This window comes from Macaca thibetana, chromosome 7 (genome assembly GCF_024542745.1).
Source record: "Macaca thibetana thibetana isolate TM-01 chromosome 7, ASM2454274v1, whole genome shotgun sequence".
NCBI lineage: Eukaryota > Metazoa > Chordata > Mammalia > Primates > Cercopithecidae > Macaca > Macaca thibetana.
Window position 1 is genome coordinate 132,538,381 of NC_065584.1, and position 17,801 is coordinate 132,556,181.

Below are 17,801 nucleotides of genomic sequence, written 5' to 3' on the forward strand. Positions count from 1 at the left end.
GTAGGTGCAATACTAAAAAACTAAAATGAGTAAACAAAAACCACATAAACACACTGATAGACTATCATCTGCAATGCCAAATGATTATGTTAAAGGCAATCATCATCATCACTTCTCCATCTTTAGGCTAAGATGAAGTGTAAAGGCAACCACCAAATCTACTTTGCTGGCCTCAGTCTGGGAATACAGTACTAAAAAAGGAAGTTGGGTGACTTTAATAAATTCTCTAGGATGGATGGAGAATAAAAGGTGAAAAGGTAGATGAAATAATAAAACCATTCTGGCTTCCAACATACTTCTTCACTACCAAGGAATAAAAAGGATTACAAAAGAAAAAAAATGTATCAAATAATACTTCAAAACATGTTAATAAATAATAAATTCTTTAGGTCCGAGGATTCAAAAAGAGTTTGTAAAAATACATAATTTAGGATAGTGGCTACCTATGGGGAAGAAAGATAACTCAGAAGAGAAGATGTTTCCTGAACTAGTATAGTAAGCTATTTCGGTTGTCTGTGCTTGTAACATTAACAAGATGTATTGCTGTACTGATCTTTTATACACATATATATATGACAGAAATATACACACATACAATACATGCATGCATATATAAAACATATATAAAATAAAATGTATATAAAACAAACCACCTACTATATAACACGACTTCTACTCTTCTTTTCCCCTTGCTGTCAGTCTGCTGGTTACTGACTGCTATTGCTTTTGGAGGGCCTACAGTAGCAGTTTATAACCGCTACTATTCTGCATTTAATTAAATGAAACAAAAAATGTAATTCTAAAGTCTGTTAAGGAACATTGGAAATACACCTTCCTTTGACTTTCCTCAGTAGCAGTTCTAAGCATTCATTCCACCCACACCTCTATAAATCAGATATCCCAGGAAAGGGACTGCCAAAGTGACATTAATCCAAAAAAGTCAACTGAATAAATCCCTCATCATTTAGCTGGGCCAAATTTAGCCTTTTTTTTTTCTCTTAAAAAAAGTTAAAAATGGTGGCATCCTCTTTCAACTTGGATTATATAACTGCAGGGTCTCTGAAATATTGCTGAGGATCTACAGTACGCTGAAACTTAAAAGAACACAATAACATGGCTTTGATAGTTAGCATCCAACAAACTTTTTTTTCCAATAAAAGAAAAGACACTAAGAATCTGTAGTACTACTCCTTTGAAGAGAAATAGAAAACAGAAAACAGAAAATTGTCAGCTCCGTGCAAAAGTAAATGCAGTTTTTGCCATTATTTTAATTCCAAGCTTTTTTTTAAAAAAAGGTGACACAAATCACAACAGTCAAAATTTTTCTATACATTCCTGCTAATAACTTTTTAAATAATAAACCCCCAGACGTAAACAGGACTAGAATAATTTGGAAGCAAACTCAAATAAAGGGATCTGGGATACATGTTATATGTTGGTAGCATGGCCTTTAATCTCAAGCTATTATCTCACACTCAGGAACAAGAGACTCTTGGACAGGAATAACAATCATTATTACTACAGCTAACATTTATTATGTAGTTAAAATATCTTGAGCACTGTGCTTAGTGCTTTGTATAATGGTAATACCACAAGTATAATAAATAGCCAACACTAAATGGTTTACATATATTAACTCTTCGAGTCCTGATAGCACTACAAGGTAGGTGCCATTATTACTCCCATCTTAGTAATACGAAAACAAAGGAGAAAGTTTAAGTAATTTATCCTGAGTTAGAGAGGTTCTCTGATGCCAGAGCTTTTTACCATGTATCTCATTTAATCCTCATAAAAAATCCTATTGGGTAAATAAAAGCACATTTCGTTTTATTGTGCTTCACTTTACTGCGCTTTGCAGATATTGCACTTGTTGTAAACTGAAGGTCTGTGACAACCCCGTGTCCAGCAAGCCTATCAGCACCATTTCCCCAACATGTGCTCACTTTGTGTCTCTGTATCACATTTTGGTAATTCATGCAATATCTCAACCTTCTTCATTATTATCTGTCATGGTGATCTGTGATTAGTGATCTTTGATCTTTGATCTTTGATGTTTTAATTGTTTTGGTACACCATCAACTGTGCCTAAATAAAACAGAGAACTTAATCAATAAATGTTCTGACTGCTCCACCCACCAGCCGTTCCCCATCTCTCTCCTTCGCCTCGGGCCTCCCTATTCCGAGACACAATAATATTGAAATTAGGTCAATTAATAATCCTAAAATGGCATCTAAGTGTTCAAGTAAAAGAAAGAGTTGCAAGTCTCTCACTTTAAATCAAAAGCTAGACATGATTAAGCTTAGTGAGGAAGGCATGTCAAAAGTTCAGACGGGTGAAAAGCCTGGCCTGAAGGAAACAAAAGTGCTACTCCAGTGAACACATGAATGATCAGAAAGTGAAACAGCCTTAATGCTGTTTCAAAAACAGGTAAAAACACAAAATTTAAGATACTTGTTACTTTTGGGGAAGAAGGATAACACAACAGAAAAGATGCTTCTTGAACTATTAAGATACTTCACTTGTTTGTGCTTACAACATTTCAGTGGTCTGAAAGTTTCGGTGGTTTAACAGAAGATCAAAGCAGCCTTATCATTCCCTTAAGCCAAAGCCTAATCCAGAGTAAGGCCTTAACTCTCTTCAATTCTATGAAGGCTGAGAGAGGTGAGAAAGTTGCAGAAGAAAAGTTTGAAGCTGGTTCATGAGATTTAAGGAAAGAAGCCATCTCTACAACATAGAAGTACAAGTGAAGCAGCAAGTGCCGATGTAGAAGCTGCAGCAAGTTATGCAGAAGACCTAGCTAAGATCATTGACGAGATAGCTACATTAAACAATAGATTTTCAGTGTAGATGAAACAGTCTTCTATAGAAAGAAGATGCCATCTAGGACTTTCAGAGTTAGAAGGGAGAAGTCAGCGTTTGGCTTCAAAGCTTCAAAGGGCACACTGACTCTTCTATTAGGGGCTAACGCAACTGGTAACCTTAAGTTGACTTGAAGTCAATGCTCATTTACCATTCTGAAAATCCTAGGGCCCTTAATAATTAGGCTAAATCTACTCTGTCTGTGCTCTATAAATGAAATAACAAAGCCTGGATGACAGCACATCTGTTTATAGAATAGTTGGCTGAATATTTTAAGCCCACTGTTGAGACCTCTTGCTCAAAAAAAAAAAAATCCTTTCAAAATATTACTGCTCATTGACAATGTACTTGTCACCCAAGAGTGCAAAAGAAGATATACAAGAAGACTAACATTGTTTGCAGGCCTATTAACACAATATCCATTCTGTAACCCATGAATCAAGAAATAATTTTAACTTTCAAGTCTCATTATTTAAGAAATATAATTCATAAGGCTATTGCTGTCATAGACAGTGATTCCTCTGATAGATCTGGGCAAAGTAAACTAAAAACCTTCTGAAAAGAATGCACCATTCTAGATGTTATTAAGAATATCTGTGATTCATAAGGCCAAAATATCAAAACTAACAGGAGTTTGGAATAAATGGATTCTAATCCCAATGGATGACTTTAGGGCTTCAAGACTTAAATGGTGAACATAACTGAAAGAGCAAGAAAACTAGAACTAGAAGTGGATCCTGCAGATGTGACTAAATTGCTGCAACCTCATGATAAAACCTAAACAAATTAGGAGTTGCTTCTCGTATGAGCAAAGAAAGTCATTTCTTGAGATGGAATCTACACCTGGTGAATATACTATGGACACTGTTGAAATGGCAACAAAGGATTTAGAATATTACATAAATTTAGTTGATAAAGCAGCAGCAGGTTTGAGAGGACTGACTTCAATTTTGAAGGAAGTTCTACCATGGGTAAAATGTTATCAAACAGCATCACATGCTTCAGAGAAATCTTTTATGAAAGGAAGAGTCAATTGATACAGCAAACTTCACTGTTCTTATTTTAAGAAATCATGACAGCCACCCCAAACTTTAGCAACCACCACCCTGATCAGTCAGCAGCCATTAGCACTGAGGCAAGACTCTCCACCAGCAAAAAGATTACAATGAAAGCTCAAATGATCACTAGCATTTTCAGCAATAAAGCATTTTTTAATTAAGGCATGTATATTGTGCTTTTAGACATAATGCTATTGCTTTAAATAGAATATAGTATAGTATAAACGTAACTTTTATGGGTACTGCAAAACCAAAACATACATGTGACACACTTTATTGTTTTATTTGCTTTACTGCAGTAGTCTGGAACCAAACCTGCAATAGCTCCAAGGTATGTCTCTATTATCAGTAGTACTACTACAATCACTTAGTTTAGAGAATTAAGTAGCATGTCCAGACACCCACTAGAAAGTGATAAAGCCAGGAACCAAATCATTACTGTACAATTAAATAGTATACAATTAAATGTTGACAGTACTGCTCTACAACCAATGATTAGCATCAGTATTAGTACAAAATCTTCAGGGTCCCAAAGTTACACTATTTATCTCTTTTAACAGATTTTAGCAAGTATATGTATGTAACAGGTCTGTAATCAAACTATTAAGATTAACAATACAAAATAAAGGAACCCATGAAGATGAGGGATATTCAAGCCAATCATTCTCAAGGTTAAACTGTAAATGTTTTGTTTGTATCTTCTAGTCATTTTTTGTCTACCTATTTACACTGCTACAATTTTGTACAAAGAAAAGACATGCCCATTTTAGGGGATTCCAACTTCTAGTTATAAATTTCACTAATAGAGTTATAATTTTTTCTTAAATTTTAATCTAGTAGTTTCCAAGTAACTCTGATAAAAAGTGAATATCAATTTTATTCAAATCCGTAACATATTTGCATCAAGTGACCTTTAATTATCAATTACAAGGATGTTATATTTCTCAAATTAAATAACAAAATCTAAAAATTGAAAATGTCTGTACCAAATAAACTCAGCACCTAAAGTTTATCCCCTTTGAATTTCTAGGTCCTCAAATTTATAAAAATTATGTGCTTTTATTTTTAACAACTTGAAACAAATCAAGTATATAGGATAACTGCTTAAAAGCAAATATAAAATCATGTACAAGTAAAACTATCATCAATATATAATGCTTTAATAAACACCTATGCTTTAAAAAAAGTTGTAGTCAGGCAAATATATTACCAAATTGAAAATCCAAGGAAAGCATGTCTTTATAGTCAAATGTTTAAATTCTAAATATAAGAAATCTTACCTCTTTAATATTTAGGGGTCTTCCACTAAGATCATATTTGTTCATAGTTTCTAGGGCTTTCTTTACAAATTCTTCATCTTTGAATTCAACCACACTTAACAAGGAAAAAATTTATAGGAAATGTTTACGTGCTAATTTTTTTCCAAAGTTTAATTTAATTTAAGATACTCGAAGAAAAAATTTCTTACCCACAACCCTATATCCAGGTAGATTTGTCAAAATATGCAAAAGAAAAAAAGTTTTAGATCAGTACATGAATAATCAGTTCTAACATTTCAATCATTAAGGCAATTAATAATATGGTAGAATCACTTCACCTTTTATATCTCCAGAACATAATAGGCGAGGGACCACAAATTTTCTCTAAGTTTTTTAATATATCTATTAAAAATAGTAGAATCTAATATGTAACAATCTTGGAGCACAGTTTTTACTTTTAGGTGACTTTTCATTAAGTTAAAACTAACGTCACTGCACAAATTAAATCAACAGTAATTCAACGAAATAACTAAAGGCTCCAATATACCTATCCTTCTATAGTTACAAATATTTTCAAAAGATGTATTATCTACGACATATTTTTCAATTCTATTAAAATCAAAATAGTGAATATTAATTTTATTTTTAACAAGTTCTCTATTAGATTAAAACTGGCTGCACATTTAACAGCACCCAGTTGGAAGTATGTAAAAATCACCTATAAACTAGTAATAAATTAATTTGGAGAGTTATTTTAAAAAATAATTCCCTGTGATTGCCATTCAAAGTCCCATTGGAATGTAATGACAAAGTTTTTATTCATCATGCACCCAGCTGGTTTTACTAACATAATTAAACATTGCTAAGAGTTTTCCATTGTATTCTTCAGTATATTGCATTCTTGTTGCTAAAAATCAAAATATACTATCAACCAATTCCTTCTATGTCAATGCAATCGTAAATGTCATTCATACCAATTGGTCAGAGCACTGCCTCTTATGTAGTCCTGCAGGCTACCAAATTGAGCTTTTCAGTAAAATTTCAAAAATACATTCTGAACTAACACCTTTAAGCTATAGTCCCCTCAAAAAACTCAGGAATATTATCAATTCAGTGACTTTTAAAGTATCCTTGAAGACATCAAAATACAACAAAAAAATCCTATGCTAAAATCTTATTGGCTAAGAAGAAGTATTACCTTAGAGCATTGGAAAAGTGAATGCCCTTTTTGAGTGTTTACAAAACCCATCCCTTCCAGGCAGCGAGGTTTGTATAAGTGTCAGACTTGCTGGTATAGAGCCTCAAATCTTGTATAATAAAGTAAAACAAAATGAAACTTAAGTTTCCAAAAACTGGTACAAGTATTATACAAAAAGTAAACTGCTGAGGAACTTTTAAACCTCAAGCAGATTATTGCCCACAGCACTTACCCTTGATTTTCCTTCCGCATCCTTAAAGAGCTCCACGTATGTAACCTCACCAACTACATAAGACATACAAAAGGAAGATACCAAGAAACAATACATTTAAACACCAGTATCTTGCTTTACTGCACACCTGTGCACAACTCTACAGAGAAGCACCTATTATTCACCAACAATCAAAACCAGACCAACATACCTCCTATCAATGGCTATGTAAATTTAACTAATTTTCAGAAATGTACATCATCCACATTCTCTAAAAAAAGGCTAACAACCATATTAACCTAATTCATACTACAGATCATATTTTGGCCAGCATGATATAGTTGGTGAACAAATGCACATATACATACAAATGGTCCCTTAACCTATCATATTAAAAAACATCAACATTAGCACTTTTCAAATAACTTTGGTCAGCCTACACACAACAGCTGTTTTAAGGTGACTTTCTACCTGAATGTCTTCAATCATGTTTGCCATCAGTAAACTAAATTTACAAATCATGCTTCACAGCAAGCCACACACTTTCTAAATAAAGTCAATGAATAAAACCAATCAAATAGTTGTCACCTTACAACAGACACACCAATGCAATTTTTAAAAAAAAAATTTAATAGAAGAGATCAGCCTCAAAGCCAAGTACATAGTTTGCAGGACTGTTGAAACTCAATTTTTCAAGAGATAACAAAACTAACTTTTACAAGATCAAGTATTGAAATTATTTTTCCCCAAAACCAACCATGTATATAAGATGAAGGTTTTCAGATTATTCTGAAAACAAAACTGCAACAGCAGTAATGCAATTTTAATTTAGAACTGCAAAGACAGCATCATGGCAGTCATGACAATGCAAACAAAATAAATTCCACAGCCAGATTCCAGACTCCACCAAGATAATAACAAAACAGCTTTTGGAAAAAAAATAAATAATCAGACCTTATTATTCATTCTTTAACACGCTAAATGTATTACTTAACTGATGCAATAGCCCTTTTAAAATCTATAAAAACTTCAACTAGACAAAGCAATCACTTTAACAAAATTCTTGGTGGCATGCATATGCTGGCTCGCTACTATCCCACTAAAATGGCAAAAAGAAAAATATCCATACTACCTTGTAATGAAATTGTGTCAAGTGAAAGAAGAGGAAAAGATTAATTCACATGTCAAGAAATAAAAATCAATTTTTTGAGTCTGCGTGGCTCAGAGGAATAAAAATGTTTGTGTAGTTCCCTCCCCTGTCTATATGAAGATTATCCAACAGTGGGTTATTTCAGAGATAGTTACCTTTCTCTCTCATTAGATCTTTAATAGCTTGCCATTTCATGTCATATGGGATGTTGCTAATGAAAACTCTGTTACGATTTGGACCCTTCTTTTCTCCAGTGCTCGAATTCTTGTCTTTTGAATACGGATGAAATCTATTGGCCTTCTTACTTCCTGTAGATTTTTCCTTTAAGTCAGATTTCTCTTCTTTCGCTGACTCATCATTCTCCCTTTGAATTAAAAAAAAAAAAAATCAAACAAACAAAAACCCTCAGTTGTGCTTAAAAGAATGGAAGTCTATATTAAATAAATATTTCATATTTATCACTTCACAAAACTCTCCACTAAGCTAGACCTCAGCAAAGTAGCTGGAGAATCAGCCTGAGAGCTTTGAAATTATCCGGTGCTATTTCAAAGCAAGGGTTTGGCTTCTCATTTAACAGTCCTCATTCTTTTTTCCACATTAAATAGCTGTAAGCATCCAAACAATCACCCAGTTTTTCCCACCACACTACTTAATTAATAAATGCTATTAGACTGGAACAGAGGGAAGAGCAGATAATTTTACTTCTAAGGTATCTAAAACTGCCACCTTTGATGGAGAATTAACTTTCTGGGCATCATTAAAAACTTTTTTAAAAAATTAATTTACACAATGATACTCTGAAAAAAGTTCATCTCTTAAAGGTTAATAGTTTCTTCTCAGAACTTTCTCCTCCCTTAATTAGAAGCATAATTAAAATACAAAGTTATGTCTATAATTCCACATCTATATATGTATATACTCACATTAAGACTCTCAAACTTTCTTCTATTCCCAATTTTCATCAACATAGAAAGCTTATAAAGTATCCTAATATTTTATGTTACATTTTAACCTATAAACTAGAATACGGTACTTCATCAAATTACACAGTTTCATTAATATTACCTACAATGGGTAATGTAGGACAGGAGCAGTACCTAAAAGCAACATAAGCCAAAATTTTATAAACCTGATTTTTTTTTTTTTTTTTTTTGAGACAGAGTTTCGCTCTGTCGCCCAGGGGTGGAGTGCAGTGGCGCGATCTTGGCTCACTGCAGCCTCCGCCTCCCAAGTTCAAGCAATTCTCTGCCTCAGCCTCCTGAGCAGCTGGGATTACAGGTGCCCACCACCACACCCAGCTAATTTTTTGTATTTTTAGTAGGGACAGAGTTTCACCATCTTGGCCAGGCTGATCTTGATCTCGTGACCTCATGATCCACCGGCTTCGCCTCCCAAAGTGCTGGGATTACAGGCGTGAGCCACTGCGCCCAGCCAAACCTGATTTTTAATGAGGCCTTAACTAGAAAAAAAAGTAATTTATAACACTGTAATCACAGTGCAACTCTATGATGTCATATGCCAACCATCCAAAAGATTCAGGCATACACTTAAACCCTATAGATAAAAATTTGGATTTATATTTTAAAATGCAATTTACTTTTAAAAACAAGTCTTTTTTACAGAACAAACAATAGGGTTTTTTTGTTGTTGTTTTTTGTTGTTGTTTTTTGAGACAGAGTCTCATTCTGTCACCCCGGCTGGAGTACAGTGGCAAGATCTCGGCTCACTGCAATCTCCGCCTCCTGGGTTCAAGGAATTCTCCTTCCTCAGCCTCCCAAGTAACTGGAATTACAGGTGTCTGCAACCACACCCAGGTAATTTTTACATTTTTAGTAGAGACGGGGTTTCAACATGTAGGAAAGGCTGGTCTCAAACTTCTGACCTCAGGTGATCCGCCCACCTCAGTCTCCCAAAGTGATCAGATTACAGGTGTGAGCTACTGTGCCTGGCCAATAGATTTCTTATTTAAATAACTAAGTCAATAATCTAGTCAATTTAAAACTATTTTAATAACAAAACTTCAATTTTAAAGCATTTTTTCACAAACATTACTAATAATATCACTGCGGATAACACCTAGGAATCTAAATTTTTTTAAAGCTTTCTGATTATTCTGACAACAAATCAAGTTTCATAAGCCAGGCTCTAAAGTATCTTCCAAGCCCAGCAATTCTGGTGATTCATACATTGCAATGCTCCTCACATACCTCTAACTGCAGTCATTTGTTACATAATATACGGAGCTTCTTGAACACTACTCTTCTTTGTAGGTAACACAGCCATAAATATAGTATGCAAACCCTATAAGAACAAAAACTATCTGCTTTGGTATCACCAGCACCTCGCACAGTGACTGCATATAACACTGTGCTATAATTTTTGAATGAATTAACAGTCAATTAAGAATCCATACTCATCTGAGCACAGATGTTGCCAGAAAAACTGCCAGAATAAAGACAGAGACATTTGGACCAAACTTGCTTTGCCATTTTTTTTTAAGACCTTGAAAGGGACATCTTCACTATCAAACATATTCTTTCATCAGAAATGGCATGGCCTAGGGGGGAGTCTTCTCAACTGCCTAAATCTAGAAAGTACCTACCTGTCTGAACAGAGTGACACTTTTGAAAATGGCAGCAAGCAGCCAAAAGGCACAAAGGCCTTTTCTCTGGTTTCTGGGTACCACAGATAGAAGAACAAACCTTTCTTTTCAATTCCCCAAAGGGCCTGTTTACTTAACAGGCTTAGATGAATTCAATGAATGTTTGTAAAGTAACTGAGACTCTATTCAGTAAACAGATATCTATATAGTCTCTAGATTAATACCCCTTCCCCTGCCTATTTTCTTCCTGGATTAAACCAATTGTGAAAATTACACAAAGTTCTGAAGTACTTACAATGTTGTATTCTTGACTTGGGTGGGGTTACATAGATTAAATATTTGCTTACAACAATCTGAAAATTCCATTAAAAGCAGTAACATTATACATAGTATCTTCTTTTAAAAATTTACTCAAAGATGATCAAAGAAAGTAATTTCTTCATTTTCCCAAATAAGAAGCATCTTAAAAATACTGCTAAACTGCTTGTCTACAATGTATGAACTAAAATTTACCTTAAGTTTCTTCCCAGTGTGTAACAAAAAAAGAAAAAAAAATCTATAAAAGGCATAACAGTTTAGAGGCTACAGGAATGATCTATTAAGAAACTGAGCCATAATTATATAATTTCTGAACTATTTCCAAGTCATAAATACTTTGGAAGAGAAAGTAAAAATATATGTGAAAACTATTAAGGAAATGATGCTACGTAATTCCAAAATATTGGTACTACATCCAGAATTCCATGTACTAAATTCCCAAACTGTTCATTTAGACAACCACTCCCACAATGTACTTAAAATAAAAACTCTAAAATAGTCATAAAAATGTTATCTATTCTTAAAATTGAACTATGCGTATCTAAATTATAACATAAATTTCTGGAAAAAATCAACCTCCAACATCAAAAGAAGAAACATAGTTTTAATGTACGATTTTAAAAGTATACTGGTATAGTATCAGATCCAGTACTAATCCCAGTTCCAGAGGAAAACTACCAGAGGGCAGTTCAGAGCAATAAATGCCTACATTAAGAAAAACGACCAACCTCCAGGCCAGGTGTGGTGGCTCACACCTATAATCCCAAGCACTTTGGGAGGCCAAGGCAGGTGGATCACTTAAGGTCAGGAGTTCGAGATGAGCCTGGCCAACATGGTGAAACTCCATCTCTACTAAAAACACAAACATTAGCCAGGGATAGTGATGCATGCCTATAATCCCAGCTGCTCAGGACGCTGAGGCAGGAGAATCACCTGAACCCAGGAGGCAGAGGCTGCAGTGAGCCGAGGTTGCACCATTGCACTTTTTTTTTTTTTTTTTTTTTTTTTTTTTGAGACAGAGCAAGACTCCATCTCAAAAAAAAAAAAATAAAGATCTCCAACAACCTAACTTCACACCTCAAGGAACTAGAAAAAAGAACTAAGTCCAAAGGTAGTAGAAAGAAGAAAATAACGAAAATCAGGGCAAAAATAAATGAAATATACTAGAAAAACAATAGAAAAGGTCAATAAAACTAAAAGTTGGTTTTTGAAAGATAAGCAAAACTGACAAAGATTAAGCTAGATTAAGGGGGGGGAACAATCAGAAATCAAAGAGGGAAAATAGAAAAATACATAAAGAAATCAAAGAGGAGACTTTATAACAGATACCACAGAAATACAGAGAATTATAAGAAACTACTATTAACAATTATATACCAACAAATTGGATAACTTAGAAGAAATTAATAAATTCCTGGAAATATACAACTCACCAAGGCTGAATCACGAAAAATTAGAAAATCTGAACTGTCCAATAACAAGGGAGATAGGAGTCAGTAATCAAAAATCTCCCAGGAAAGAAAAGCCCAGGACCTGACAGCTTCACTGGTAAATTCTATCAAACATTTAAGAACTAATACCAATCCCTCTCAAACTCTTCCAAAAAACCAAATATGAGGAAACTCTTTCAAATCATTTTATAAGGCCAGATTACCCTGATAACAAAGCCAGACAAGGATCCTACAAGAAAAGAAAATTACGGGCACTATCCCTGATAAACACAGATGTAAAAATTCTCAACAAAATACTAGCAAACTAAATTCAACAGCACATTAAAAGGATTATACACCATAATCAAATAGTACCTATCCCAGGGATGCAAGGATGACAAACATAAATCAGTAAATGTTATACACCATATTAACAGAATGAAGGATTTTTAAAAAATCAAAGATCATCTCAATAGATCCAGGAAAAGCATTTGACAAAACTCAATATCCTTTCAAGATAAACACTCTCAACAAATTTAGTATAGAAGGAATGTTCCTCAACACAATAAAGATCATATATGACAACCCCATAGCTAATGTCATACTCAACAGTGAAAATTTGAAGGTTTTACTTCTAAGAGCAGGAAAAAGAGAAGATGCCTATGCTCACCACTTCTATTCAACATTGTACTGAAGGTCACAGCCAGAGCAATAGGCAAATAAAAGACATAAAAGACAACCAAATTGGAGAGAAAGAAGTAAAATCATCTCTGTTTGTAGAAGATGTGATCTTACATAGAAAATTATTCAGAGAAAAATTTAAAGACACCACCAAAAAAACTATTAGAACAAATTCAGAAAAGTTATAGGATACAAAGTCAACATTCAAAAATCCATTGCATATCTACATACTAACAATAATGAACTATCCAAAAAATTAATTAAGAACACAATCTCATTTAAAATAGCACCAGAAAGAATAAAATACCTAGAAATAAATTTAACCAAGAAAGCTAAAGAGCTATACACTGAAAAACTATCAATGATAAAATTGAAAATAATACAAATGAAAGATACTCCATGTTCATAGATGAGAGGAATTAATATTGTCAAAATTGTCCTTCCTACCCAAAATGACCTATAAATTCAATGTGATCTCTATCAAAATTCTAACAGCATTTTTCACAGAAACAGATATATTCCTGAAATCCGTATGAACCATAAAAGATCTCAAATGGCTAAAGCAATCTTGAACAAGAAGAAAAAGATAAAAACATCACACTACCTGATTCAAGTTATATTACAAATCTACAGTAATCAAAACAATATGGTACTGGCACAAAAACAAGACAGAGACCAATGGAACATAACAGAACACTCAAAAATACATCCCCAAGGATATGGTAAACTAATCTTTGACAAAGGCACCAAAAATATACAATGGTGAAAGGACAGTCTCTTCAAAAAATGGTATTGGGAGAACTAGATATTCACATACAAAACGAAATGAAAATGGATTAAAAATTTAAACATAACACCTAAAACCCTGTAACTCCCAGAAGAAAACACAAGAGAAAAGCTCCATGACCTTGGTCTTGGCAATGATTGGTTTTTTTTTTTTATATGACACCAAAAGCACAGACAACACAAACAAAAGTAACAATTGGGACTACAACAAAGTAAAAAGTTACTGCACAGCAAAGGAAACAATCAACGAAATAAAAAGGCAACCTAAGAAACGAGAGGAAACATTTGCAAACCATATATCCAATAAGGGATTAATATCAAAAATGTATAAGGAACTCATACAACTCAATAGCAACCCAATTAAGAAATGAGAAATGGATCCGAATAGATATTTTTCCAAAGAAGACACACCAATGGCCAAAAGATACATGAAAAAGTGCTCAATATCACTAATCATCAGAGAAATACAACTCAAAACCACAATGCAATATCACTTCATCCCTGTTAGAATGACTTATCAAAAAGTCAAAAGATAGCAAGTGTTGCTGAGGATGTATAGAAAGAACGCTTAGATACTGCTGGTGGGAATGCATATTGGTACAGCCATTATGGAAAACAGCATCAAGGGTCCCCAAAAAATTAAAAACAGAACTACCATATGATTCATCAATGCTATTTCTGGGTATACATCCAAGGAAAATGAAATCACTATCTCAAAGAGATATCTGCATTCCCATGTTCACTGCATCATCCACAATACCCAAGATATGGAAATGACTTAAGTGTCCACTGACAGATAAACGGTTAAGGAAACATGATATATATTATATTTTGTGTTTACACAACACATCCACACTGGAATATTATTATTTAGCCTTACAAAAAGAACAAAATCTTGCCATTTGCAACAACAGAGATAAACCTAGATGACATTATGCTATGTGAAAAAAGACCCAGAAAGACAAATACTGCATGATCTCACTCACACACAGACTCTAAAAAAAGTCAAACTCAGAAGCAGCATGTAGAAGGGTGTTTACCAGAGGTGGAGGGCAGCAGGGGATGGGGAAATGTTCTAAGGGCACAAACTTTCAGTTATAAGATGGGTAAGTTCTGTAGATCTAAGGCACAGTATAGTGACTATATTTAACATATTTACTGTATACTTGAAATTTGCTTAAAGAGTAGATCTTAAGTATTTTCAACACCAAAAAATATGGTAATTATGTGAGGTAACAGATATGTTAATTAGCTTGATTGTGGTACTCATTTCACAATTTATTTGTACAACAAAACATCACATTGTACACTTCAAAATATACAATTTTTGTCAATTTACCTCAATAAAGCTTGGGAGAACAGTTCTAGTCTTTACTCCTAATAAAAATCACTCAACTAAAGAACACATTACTTTGCTCCAATGCTTAAAATTTTATAGTACCCTAATATAACTCTCAATCTCTACCTACTCCAAAGTTATACTTAATTACACATGAATAATAAAGTTATGATAATACTGCTCTTTTCCCACCTATTCACTTTTAAGAAAAGGGGAGCCAGTATACCATTTGGCATTAAATAAAGAAGACTATAGTTGGAAAACGGATCTTTTCTAAAGGTGTGAACATGTAAACTAAATTCCCTGTATATGAGTTTCATAAGCATAAAAGTTCACTTCTGCATTTCTTCCACAAATATTTACTAGGCCTTAAGAATACAAAGAAGAATAAGACATAGTGGTCTCCCACACTCAAAAACTATGGATTAACCTCAGCAAATATTATTTCAATCCTGATGACAAGCAGTACTCTGTTCGATTCCAACCAATATATAATTTGGGGCAATATCATGATAATTTTTATAATCAACAATGAATTATTTTTATTAAAAGCATATGGTAATCAACTCAAGGTTTATGTATTGGGGTTGTCATCCACTCCTACTAGTCCACGAAGTCAAATAAAAAGGTCTAGGTCGCTACTCAGTTTGAATGACTCATGCTGGATCATCACATATGTTCTTACGGAGTAGACAGTAAGTGAAATCCCTGAGAGTAAAACTGAACTCGATTCAACTTCTGGGAAAAAGAGAAAGGGATAGAGGTGAATTATAAGCAATGTGAAAATAATCTATATTTACTAGTAATATTTCTTCACTTCTTCACCTTATATTTTTCTCTTCCTAAGTGAGAAAAGGATTCTTTCTCCACCTTTCTCCTCTCTCTTTTTCCTGTCTTGCTAAATCATGATGAGACTTTAGAAGGGATTAGAGAATCTGATGGAGGTTTAGATACCAAACTTCGCTATATCAACACTAATCATACCCAAGTATAGGAGGGCTTCTCTCTGTAATTCAAGGCTGCACTTTTTGTTCAGGAGAAAAGGTGGCATGTATACTCGTGTTTAGATATGAATAGCACATATTTTTCAGCTTATCATTCCGCTGGTTTTAATTTCTATTTTTAATGCCAAATTCTCGAAAGCCCACATTTTGGCAAGCATGGTAGAAAGCGCTTCATTCACTTTCTAGTTCCTCAGTTACTGAGGTGCACCACTCTTCATCCAGGAACAAACTCCACTAAGTTCCAATCTCTTACACCTGCACCTCTATTCTCCTAGAAGATGCTGCCGCTCCTTTTCAAACTCATTTGAGAGCAAGAGTGTCAAAGAGCTGGGGAGAGCTACCCTCATCTTATCTGCCACCAACTTTTACACAGACTGGTCCAGGTCTTACCATACCATTTCAAACATTCTTCTACAAAGGTCAGACAGACCTTTCCCTTGCCTATTTTACTGTGAGCATATGTCTATTGCCTTCTGCTCTGAGGCATAACAGAGAAGGAAAAGGATGTTTTCACTAAATTATTAACATACTTTCAACTTCAGGTTTAAGGAGGTAGGCATATGAAAGTAAGCGCTTAACTTCATATCCTCCCACAAGACAAGAACAAAGGGGAGCATAACATTTCCCTAGAACCAGAAATTATTATGGATTGGGGTCAACTAAATTATTTATAGGCACTGGTGACAGCTGCGACCTTAAAAGTTTTCCTTCATTTAGGAAAAAAAAAAAAATCTTAACCATCTATGATACCAAACTTAAGATAATCATACACTGAGTTAAAATATATATATATACTCTCCACAGCTGACGCACACTACCCAGTGGGAAGGGAAGCCACGCACATCGCACATTTCCCTTTTGAAAGTACGTCTAGCCAATTCAAGAGTAACACAATACATACAGTCTAACAGCACATTATTAAACTTCCTCTCGGTATAAATCAGTTTAAAAATGAACACACACTTTAGAAAACAACAAAACACTAAACTTGTGAAGCTCAGAAAGAAGCCAGAGATATTCCTTTTAAATACGTTCTTGGTGGTTAGGAGGAAATGTCCGATGATGTCATCCCTAGATACTCCCTAGTGATGAACACTAACTACTGGTCCTTAAAGGGGGACCATTTTCCTGCAAACCGTGGCGGTCGCTGAGCTTTGCTCAAAGGTTCTTTAACCAAAGTCAGGGAAGAGGGGAGTCCGCTGTCTCGGGCTAGAAATCAGGGAGGAGCTCTGGTCCCCAGGCCCCCAGCCTCGGCTCCCGGGACCGCAGGCGGCCAGGCCTGGGGCGGGCGGGGAAGGGCCTGGGAGCGGCCCAGCTGCACCTGCTCCTCAGGCAGCCGATGGCCCGGGGGCGGGCCGGGGCCTGGTGGCGGTTATCCCCCATCAAGGCCCAGCCTGGCCTCTGGCCCCCGGCCGACTCCCCGCCCCCCACCTCGCCCCGGTTCCCGGAGGAAAAGACAATACATTTTAACGCCATTGGAGCTGCTGCTGTGCTGCGGCTGCTGCTTCTCCGCCTCCGGGGGGTGCGGCTCTCGCCGCTGCTCGCCCGGCGGCTCCGCGGGCTGCAGGTGCGGGCTGTCGCCACCAGTGGCCCCGGGCACCTCGGCCTTGTTGGCGTCCGCCATCCCGCCGCCGCTGCCTCCGCCTCGGCCGCCTGAGCTGAGGGGCTCCGAGCGCGACAATGGCGGCTGCCGGGGAAGCGGTAACGGATCCCGATTTGAAAAGGCCCCGAGCGCTCAGTAACCCGGATCTCGCGAGAACCGGTCGAGCCTGGGCGACTGGGAGATGGTGTGTGCCGGGTGCGGGGGGTGGGAGTGCGGGGGGGAGGGGAGCCATGGGAGCGGGGGTCAGGGCCGCTGTTGCTGCAGTCGACCCTACACCTGCCTGGGAGGGCTGCACCAGTCCT

General features: G+C 35.7%; 1 protein-coding gene across 2 annotated transcripts in view; it reads right to left on the minus strand.

The window, feature by feature from the left end:
• The window catches only part of MYEF2 (myelin expression factor 2), a 43,727-nt gene extending 25,926 nt beyond the window's left edge, over nt 1–17,801 (minus strand). For both annotated transcript variants that reach the window (XM_050797219.1, XM_050797218.1), the window contains exons 1-5: nt 17,360–17,801; nt 7,892–8,100; nt 6,608–6,660; nt 5,387–5,394; nt 5,199–5,292 (exon numbers count right to left, since the gene is read on the minus strand). In XM_050797219.1, the coding sequence (XP_050653176.1) occupies nt 5,199–5,292; nt 5,387–5,394; nt 6,608–6,660; nt 7,892–8,100; nt 17,360–17,520 (525 nt within the window). In that variant the 5' untranslated portion in view covers nt 17,521–17,801. The remainder of the gene's footprint in view (nt 1–5,198; nt 5,293–5,386; nt 5,395–6,607; nt 6,661–7,891; nt 8,101–17,359) is intronic.